Raw genomic sequence first — 10,366 nt, 5'->3', positions numbered from 1 at the left:
ATCTTGGTTTCATCTGTCCATAGAATGTTCTTCCAGAACTGTGCTGGCTTTTTTAGATGTTTTTTAGCCTTTTTCTTCTTGATGCTTATGAGTGGCTGCACCGTGCAGTGAACCCTCTGTAGTTACTTTCATGCAGTCTTCTCTTTATGGTAGATTTGGATATTGATACGCCGACCTCCTGGAGAGTGTTGGTCACTTGGTTAGCTGTTGTGAAGGGGTTTCTCTTCACCATGGAGATTATTCTGCGATCATCCACCACTGTTGTCTTCCGTGGGCGCTCAGGTCTTTTTGCATTGATGAGGTCACCAGTGCTTTCTTTCTTTCTCAGGATGTACCAAACTGTAGATTTTGCCACTCCTAATATTGTAGCAATTTCTCGGATGGGTTTTTTCTGTTTTCGCAGCTTAAGGATGGCTTGTTTCACCTGCATGGAGAGCTCCTTTACCGCATGTTTACTTCACAGCAAAACCTTCCAAATGCAAGCACCACACCTCAAATCACCTCCAGGCCTTTTATCTGCTTAATTGAGAATGACATAACGAAGGGATGGCCCACACCTGTCCATGACATAGCCTTGGAGTCAATTGTCCAATTACTTTTGGTCCCTTTAAAAACAGGGTGGCACATGTTAAGGAGCTGAAACTCCTAAACCCTTCATCCAATTTTAATGTGGCTACCCTCAAATGAAAGCTGAAAGTCTGAACTTCAACTGCATCTGAATGGTTTTGTTTAAAATTCATTGTGGTAATGTCTATAACCAAAATGAGAAAAATGTTGTCTCTGTCAAAATATATATGGACCTAACTGTAGAGTATGATCCCACACACAGCCCCTATATACAGTATGATCTCACACAGCCCCTATATACAGTATAATCTCACACACAGCCCCTATATACAGTATGATCTCACACAAGGCCCCTATATACAGTATGATCCCACACACAGCCCCTATATACAGTATGATCTCACACACAGCCCCTATATACAGTATGATCTCACACACAGCCCCTATATACAGTATGAACTCACACAAAGCCCCTATATACAGTATGATCCCACACACAGCCCCTATATACAGTATGATCTCACACACATGCCCTATACAGTATGATCTCACACAGCCCCTATATACAGTATGATCCCACACATAGCCCCTATATGCAGTATGATCTCACACAAGGCCCCTATATACAGTATAATCTCACACACAGCCCCTATATACAGTATGATCTCACACACAGCCCCTATATACAGTATGATCTCACACACATGCCCTATACAGTATGATCTCACACAGCCCCTATATACAGCATGATCCCACACATAGCCCCTATATACAGTATGATCCCACACACAGCCCCTATATACAGTATGATCTCACACAGCCCCTATATACAGTATAATCTCACACACAGCCCCTATATACAGTATGATCTCACACACAGCTCCTATATACAATATGATCCCATACACAGCCCCTATATACAGTATGATCTCACACACAGCCCCTATATACAGTATGATCTCACACACAGCCCCTATATACAGTATGATCTCACACAGCCCCTATATACAGTATGATCCCACACACAGCCCCTATATACAGTATGATCTCACACACATGCCCTATACAGTATGATCCCACACATAGCCCCTATATGCAGTATGATCTCACACACGGCCCCTATATACAGTATGATGTCACACACAGCCCCTATATGCAGTATGATCTCACACAAGGCCCCTATATACAGTATGACCCCCCACACAGCCCCTATATACAGTATGAGAATAGCAGACAAGATGTAGTGACATCATCGCGTCTGTATGGTGAATGGTATTTATGGTGCTGTCGGGACGCCGGGTGGGGGAGGGCGGCTGCCCGTGTTCTCAGCCTTTCGGCATCCTTGGTCTGCGGGCCGCACTGTGTCCAGATCTGCAGTGTACTAATGTCCCATTCTGACCTCACTGCTGATGGACGCAAGATATTATTGTGCCGCTCTGTTCCTGACGCTCACAGTTGTGTGTTCTCTCCCCACGAGATACTACTGTGCCGTCTCCCCAGGACCACCAGTGAACAGAACATACAGTACATAGGGGTCTTTCTGGATACAAGATACTAAGGAGTCTGTCCCCCACACTGATCTGCCCCTGTTCCCCACATTGATCTGCCCATGCCCCACTGATCTGCCCGTTTCCCACACTGATCTGCGTCTGTCCCCCCACACTAATCTGCTCCTGCACCCCACACTGATCTCACCCGTGCGTGCCCCACACTGATCTGCCCGTGTCCCACACCGATGTGCGTCTGTCCCCCACACTGATCTGCTCCTGTCCCCCACACTGATCTGCTCCTGTCCCCCACACTGATCTGCCCCTGTGCCCCACACTGATCTGCCCCTGTCCCCCACACTGATCTGCATCTGTCCCCCACACTGATCTGCTCCTGTGCCCCACACTGATCTGCATCTGTCCCCCACACTGATCTGCTCCTGTCCCCCACACTGATCTGCCCCTGTGCCCCACACTGATCTGCCCCTGTCCCCCACACTGATCTGCTCCTGTGCCCCACACTGATCTGCCCCTGTCCCCCACACTGATCTGCCCCTGTGCCCCACACTGATCTGCCCCTGTCCCCCACACTGATCTGCCCCTGTGCCCCACACTGATCTGCCCCTGTCCCCCACACTGATCTGCCCCTGTGCCCCACACTGATCTGCATCTGTCCCCCACACTGATCTGCCCCTGTCCCCCACACTGATCTGCTCCTGTGCCCCACACTGATCTGCCCCTGTCCCCCACACTGATCTGCCCCTGTGCCCCACACTGATCTGCTCCTGTGCCCCACACTGATCTGCCCGTGCCTCATAATGATCTCCCCAGTCCCCCACGCTGATCTCCCCTGTCCCCCACACTGATCTCCCCAGTCCCCCACACTGATCTCTCTGTCCCCCACACTGATCTCCCCTGTCCCCCACACTGATCTCCCCTGTCCCCCACACTGATCTCTGTCCCCCACACTGATCTCCCCTGTCCCCCACACTGATCTCCCCTGTCCCCATCAGCCTCTGCAGACATTGTATCATTGTGTTTCCCGGCCGCTGTCCATGGTGCTGAATGTGTCTGTAGATTCCAGCTCCAGTGTCTGATACCACAGATGTATAATTGTACGATCCGGCAAGTTGCTGTTCATGGATCTGTCATCTGCATTTTCTACTCCTTCATTCCTGAATGTCTGTCCCAGCCGACAGAGCGCTGATTTCTTGCTCTTTCTCACTTCTGGATTTTCCCCCTTGCTCATTGGTGCCTACAGCTGGGTAATGTGGGGTAAGAGCGGGGGAGGGAAGTGACAACTGCTCAGGGCAGATTCTGAGAAATACAGTTGTCACACGCATTTGCCCACTGTTCAGACAAGCTAAACTGAGTGACGCGCAACCCCACAACAGCCGGGCATGTGCAATACAGGAAAAATATACAGAATGTCTCTTGGGGGTGGAAGAATGACAATGGGGAGGAAGGACAGAGGAGACAGAGGATGGGAGCCCAGGAGAAAGCGGAGAAATGCCAGAATAGGGAGCCAAGGAGGAAAAGGAGAATGACAAAGAATTAGGAGCTAGTGAGGAGATAGGGAATGGGGAGTCAAGGAGAAGGATGAGGAGCCAAAGAGTATGATGATCGGAAACCAACAAGAAAACGGATTGGAAGCCATAGAGAAGAACAATGGGGAAACAAGGAGGAGAAGGATGAGAAGCCGGAGAGGAGATCAATGGAGTGACAAGGAGAAGAATGAGAAGCCAGCAAGGAGAAGCATCGGAAGCCAGAGAGGTGATCAATGGGGAGACAAGGAGGAGAAGCCAACGAGAAGAAGGATCAGAAGCTGGAGAGGAGCACAATGGGGAGGCAAGGAGGAGAAGGATGAGATGCCAGCGAGAAGGATCAGAAGCCAGAGAGGAGATCAATGGAGAGACAAGGATGAGAAGCCAGCGACGAGAAGGATCAGAAGCAGGATAGGAGATCAATGGAGAGAAAAGGAGGAGAACGATGAGAAGCCAGCGAGCAGAAGGATCAGATGCTGGAGAGGAGATCAATGGGGATCAAAGAGAAGGATGAGAAGCTAGCAAGGAGAAGAATCGGAAGCCAGAGAGGTGATCAATGGGGAGACAAGGAGGAGAAGGATGATGTCACGGGAGACCTAGGTAGGAAAGAGCTGATAACCCGGGCCCCTGCGATTTCCCTCAGACTAGGGAAACCCTGACTGACCCTCTCCCAGAGTTTACACTGATGGTGTGCATGTCTGGGCCTCCACCCTCGCCCTATCTCCTGTTTCAACCCTAGGCTGAAACCACCACCCCCCACCAGTGAAGAGACCACACTCCAATACCCACAGTTAGCACAGACAAGGATAACGGAAAAATAAGCACCATGCCGCAGTCACTCAGGAATACACTATAAATGCAAAGGGCAAAACAAATACAAATATGGGAAGGAAAAAATAAGACAAAGGGAAATACACCACCAGCAACGATACTCCAACTACTTAGCTCACAACTCCAGACCGAGATAACAAACGCACAAGACAGAAGCTATAATCGGCGACGCCCAATGTTCAGGAGAACTATTTAAAGGCAGTGGGCATGGCCCAGCTTCCAATCCGAGCACCAGGTAAATTAACCCCGGACCAGCTAGATAAAATCTAGCCAACGCCAATGAGCGCATAGTGGACAAAAGCGGAATTACCGCTGTCTGTCGGACGACCTGGTCTGAACAGCGTCCAACATGACAGATGAGAAACCAACGAGAAGAAGGATCGGAAACTGGAGAGGAGAACAATGGGGAGGCAAGGAGGAGAAGGATGAGATGCCAGCGAGAAGGATCAGAAGCCAGAGAGGAGATCAATGGAGAGAAAAGGATGAGAAGCCAGCGACTAGAAGGATCAGAAGCCAGAAAGGAGATCAATGGAGAGACAAGCATGAGAAGCCAGGGAGGAGAAGGATCAGAAGCCGGAGAGGAGATCAATGGGGAGACAAGGAGGAGAAGGATGAGAAACCAGCGAGAAGGACTAGAAGCTGGAGAGGAGATTAATGGAGAGACAAGAAGGATGAAAAGCCAGCGAGCAGAAGGATCAGAAGCCGGAGAGATCAATGGGGATCAAGGAGAAGGATGAGAAGCCAGCAAGGAGAAGGATCAGAAGCCTGAGAGGAGATCAATGGGGAGACAAGGAGGAGAAGGATGAGAAGCCAGGGACCAAATTGATGGGGAATAAAAAATAAGAAGGATGTGGAGCTAGGAGGATGAAAACCTAGAGCCAGAGAGGAGAATAGTGTTGAACCAAGGAGGAGAAAGATGAGCCACGTAGGAGAAGGATGGGGAGCCAGGGAGGAAAAGGATGGGGAGATAGAAAGGAGAAGGATGGGAAGACAGATAGAAGCATGGGGAGCCAGAGAGGAGAAGAATAGGGAGCCAAAGAGAAGGATGGGGAGCCACATAGGAGAAGGGTGGAGAGATAGAAAGGAGAAGGATGTGGAGCAAGGGAGAAGGATGGGGAGCCAAAGAGCAGAAGGATGTGGGAAAAGAAAGTAGAATGATGGGAAAGATGAAAGGAGAAGGATGAGTAGCTAAAGGAAAAGGATGGGAAGCCATGGAACAGACAGATGGAGACCCAGAAAATGCTGGTGAGCCAGGAAGCACAAGGATTGAAAATCAGGGAGGGGATGGTTATAGAGCAGGAGAGGAGAAGGATGTGGAGCCAGGAAGGCGAAAGATCAGGAGCCACAGTGGAGAAGGATTTGGAGCAAGGAAAAATATGAGAAGACAGGAGAAGGATGAAAAGACAGGAAGGAGAAAGATCTGCAGACAGAGAGAAGGATTGGGAGATGGAAAGGAGAAGGTGGGAGAAACCCCACAAAAATATAAAAAGAGCAAGGAGCCAAGGAGGATAAAGAGGTTGAAAAAACAAGAAGACACTTCATAAAGTAAAGAAGACAAACTCCTAATAATTGCAAACCAAATGTATTGAAGTTCACTGGAGGCGACATTTCGGCAGTAACTCAACCTTTTTCGAGCTTAGTTACAGCCGACACGTCGGATCCTGTGAACTTCAAGACAACATGTATTTGTCTTACAATCATTTGGCTGCTGCCGTCTACTTCACCGATTATGTTGTAGGTGGTTTATGCAGACATTTTATCACCTGCAGCTGAACACCTGCTTCTGGGATCAGGGAGGAGGAGGATGAGGAGACAGGGAGAAGAAGGATGAGGAGTCGGGGAGAAGAAGGATGAGGAGTCCGGGAGGAAAAGAATGAGGAGTTGGGGAGGAAAAGAATGAGGAGTTGGGGAGAAGAATGAGGAGTCGGGGAGAAGAAGGAAGAGGAATCTGGGAGCAGAAGGATGAGGAGTCCGGGTGGATAAGAATGAGGAGTCGGGGAGAAGAAGGATGAGGAGTCGGGCAGGATGTGAATGAGGAGTCAGGGAGAAGAAGGATGAGGAGTCGGGGAGAAGAGGGATGAGGAGTCGGGGAGAAGAGGGATGAGGAGTCGGAGGATAAGAATGAGGAGTTGGGGAGAAGGATGAGGAGTTGGAGAGGATAAGTATGAAGAGTCGGAGAGAAGAGGGATGAGGAGTCAGGGAGAAGGATGAGGAATCGGGGAGAAGAATGAGGAGTCGGGAGAAGAAGGATGTGGACTAGGGGAAAATAAGAATGATGAGTCGTTGAAAAAAGAGATGAGGTGTCAGGGAGAAAAGGGATGAGAAGTCGGGGAGGAGATGAATGAGGAACGAGGAAGAGAAGGATGAGGAGTCGGAGAGAAGAGGGATAAGAAGTTGGGGAGAAGAGAGATGAGTAGTCGGGAGGAGAGGGATGAGGAGTCGCGGAGAAGAGAGATGAGGTGATGGGGAGGAGAGGGATAAGAAGTTGAGAAGAAGAGGGATGAGGAGTCAGAGAGAAGAGGGATGAGGAGTTGGGGAGAAGAGGGATGAGGAGTCGGGGAGGAGAGGGATAAGAAGTCAGGAAGAAGAGGGATGAGGAGTCAGGGAGAACAGGGATGAAGAGTCAGGCAGAAGAAGGATGGGGAGAAGAGGGATGAGTCGGAGAGAAGAGGGATGATTAGTCGGGGAGAAGAGAAATGAGGAATCGGGGGAGAAGGATGAGGAGTCAGGGGGAGATTGATGAGGAGTGAAGGAGGAAAATGGGGGAATGGGTGAATCCACTGGATAGCAGGGAGCTTTGTATCAGTTATAGTTACTGAGCACAGTGTTCGGTGTAGGACGCCCCATGTTCGGTGTAGGACGCCCCGTGTTCGGTGTAGGACGCCCCGTGTTCGGTGTAGGACGCCCCGTGTTCGGTGCAGGGCACACGGTGTTCGGTGTAGGACGCACGGTGTTCGGTGCAGGGCACATGGTGTTCTGTGTAGGACGCCCCGTGTTCGGTGCAGGGCCCACGGTGTTCGGTGCAGGGCCCACGGTGTTCGGTGCAGGGCCCACGGTGTTCGGTGCAGGGCCCACGGTGTTCGGTGCAGGGCGCACGGTGTTCGGTGCAGGGCGCACGGTGTTCGGTGCAGGGCGCACGGTGTTCGGTGCAGGGCCCACGGTGTTCGGTGCAGGGCGCACGGTGTTCGGTGCAGGGCGCCCCGTGTTCGGTGCAGGGCGCACGGTGTTCGGTGCAGGGCGCACGGTGTTCGGTGCAGGGCGCACGGTGTTCGGTGCAGGGCGCACGGTGTTCGGTGCAGGGCACACTGTCCTCTCTCCATCCCGCCTGCTGGGGAAAGCCCGTATATAGGAAGCAGTAGACTTTCAGCAATGTGCAGCGCCCGCAGGACGGAGTGTGTGGTGAGCAGCACACGGAGGGCTCGTCTCCTGTGCAGAGGTCCTCGGGTGGGGTGCAGGAGGTCGCACCCAGGTCCTGCCCTCACCCTGCACACGTCACCCTGCACACACCCTGTCCCACAGCCTCCCGGTGACCCGAGCTCTGCAGCTCCCCGCACCCGTCCCGCTGCCGCATCCCTCCGCTCAGAGCTGCAGTTCTCCTCTCTCGCCGGCAGAGGGCGCCATCATTCACAGCAACAACAAAAAAACTGAAATCCATTGCATCGTGAGCCCCGGCCGTCCGGGCAGGCGGGGGCGGCGGCGTCCTCGGGTTGCTCGGAGACGGCTCTGTCAATGGCGAGAGAGGGGAGAAGGGAGGGAACACGTGTGGAGCGGACACTCCGGAGACAGCAGTGCCCAGCACAGGGCCGGAGTGCCGGCTGCCGCCTCCTGCATCCCCCGTGCATGCCCCGCCGCAGCCGCCCTCAGGACCGGAGCTCCCGCCTGCACCCTGCGGACAAGGGCTGATCCTGTGCGTGCCCCGCCAGGGGTCCCTAGCCCCCTCTGCACCCCTCACCTTTCTGTGCATGCTCCCCCACCGCAGGGGTTAACCTCCGCCCTGTGGAGCCCGGACCCCCGGCTCCGCACCCCCCGGCTCCGCACCCAGGCTCCGCGCCTGCCGCCCGGTGATCTCATCCCTGGCAGCTCCGCGGATGCGCTCAGCCCGGGCGTCCTGTGCAGCCGGGACCCCGCAGTGCCCCCCACTTCAGGTGGGTCTTGTGCGCATCCTCCCTGGAGTTGGTGCAGGATCCTCCTTGCTCCGGGATTCTAGGGATCCAGTGGATCACAGGCGGATGCTGCGCCCGGCGGGCTCCTGGGCGGCCGCCTCACCCAGGCGCTGTGGATTGCGCCGCTGACTGCTGGATTTGGGAGAGTTGGAGTTTTCCAGGGACCCCCGCTCCGGGCACTGTGCCCCCTGCAGGATGAGGAGGAGGACGGGATCGTGGGGGATCTGCCTGGTCCTGGGCGCAGTGACGGCGCTGAGAGGTGAGTGCTGCCCAGTGTCTGCTGCTGCTGCTGCTGCCTGCCACACACCTGTCTGCCTGCTGTCTGCGGGGGGCAGCACAGACAGGACAGTCCCTGAGCCTCCGTGGGGTCTTACATGGGACTGCTGCCAATGTGTGTGCTCTGCATAGAGAGAGACATAGAAAGAAAGATAAATAGGAGAGAGAATAGATAATGGATAGAAGATAATACATGATAGATAATAGATAGATAATAGGTAGATGATAGATTATAGATAGTAGATGGATAAGATAATAGATAATAAATAGAAGATAATACATGATAGATGATAGATAGATCATAGATAATAGATGATAGATAATAGATGATAGATAATAGGTAGATGATTGGGAATGTTCCATTCCTCGGTGCAGGGTTGTTTCTCTGTGTCAGGTTTCTTCATATTTAGGTGGTGACCAGTTCGGAGCCCCCCGGACCCATCTTGTCGCCCCCCCTGTCCTGTACAGATCCTGATGGTTCAGAGTCGGATGATTCTCTTTTCCATAACTTTACGCATTAGACAGAATGGATCCGGTTACAATCCGATTTCTTAGCCGGGCAAAAAAAGTAATTTCTGCAGAACTTATTGTCCGGCTCAGATAAGTGATCACTGCTGGATCTGTTAGATTACCGGACATGTGAACGTGGCCTCAGCCGTGGACTGTCCGTCTTATGAGTGGAGTTTGTCTCCTCCATTATTTGTGGCCGGAGAATGTAACATTCTGTTGAATTTGTTACTTTTTGTTTTCTTATTTTTGTTTCATTCTTTGCGCTGTATAAACATTGCTACATATGAGCTGTCCAGATCTGCTGGTGACAGATCTGCTGGTGACGGATCTGCTGGTGACGGATCTGCTGGTGACGGATCTGCTGGTGACGGATCTGCTGGTGACGGATCTGCTGGTGACGGATCTGCTGGTAACTGTTCTGCCGGTGACGGGTCTGCCGGTGACGGATCTGCTGGTGACGGATCTGCCGGTGACGGATCTACTGGTAACTGATCTGCTGGTGACGGATCTGCTGGTGACGGATCTGCTGGTGACGGATCTGCCGGTGACGGATCTACTGGTAACTGATCTGCCGGTGACGGATCTACTGGTAACTGATCTGCCGGTGACGGGTCTGCTGGTGACAGATCTACCGGTGACGGATCTACCGGTGATGGATCTGCTGACGACGGATCTACCGGTGAGTGGTCTGCTGGTGACGGATCTACCGGTGACGGGTCTGCTGGTAACTGATCTGCCGGTGGCGGGTCTGCCGGTGACAGATCTGCCGGTGACGGATCTGCTGGTGACGGACCCCTCCTTAGAACAACACATTTCCGTTCTGTCCGCCTGTTGGCATCACCCCCCGCCGTGCCCGCAGACCTCCTCGCCCTGTGATGGCTCCGTCTGGTTTGGGTGTTTTTTCTGTCACTTTTGATGCAAGCTGCACTGTTGGTTCTGGACACAATCAGTACATGGAGTCCGATCATGAGACGCTTTTATTTGGTGA

General features: G+C 52.6%; 1 protein-coding gene across 1 annotated transcript in view; it reads left to right on the top strand.

The window, feature by feature from the left end:
- Positions 1–7,914: 7,914 nt before the first annotated feature.
- IGSF11 (immunoglobulin superfamily member 11) overlaps positions 7,915–10,366 on the top strand; it is a 281,076-nt gene continuing 278,624 nt past the window's right edge. Inside the window, exon 1 of the mRNA XM_077293715.1 lies at positions 7,915–8,851. Coding sequence (XP_077149830.1) covers positions 8,788–8,851 — 64 coding nt within the window. The 5' untranslated portion in view covers positions 7,915–8,787. The remainder of the gene's footprint in view (positions 8,852–10,366) is intronic.

This window comes from Ranitomeya variabilis, chromosome 3, assembly GCF_051348905.1.
Source record: "Ranitomeya variabilis isolate aRanVar5 chromosome 3, aRanVar5.hap1, whole genome shotgun sequence".
NCBI lineage: Eukaryota > Metazoa > Chordata > Amphibia > Anura > Dendrobatidae > Ranitomeya > Ranitomeya variabilis.
This window is presented reverse-complemented; position numbering and strand designations above follow the sequence as displayed.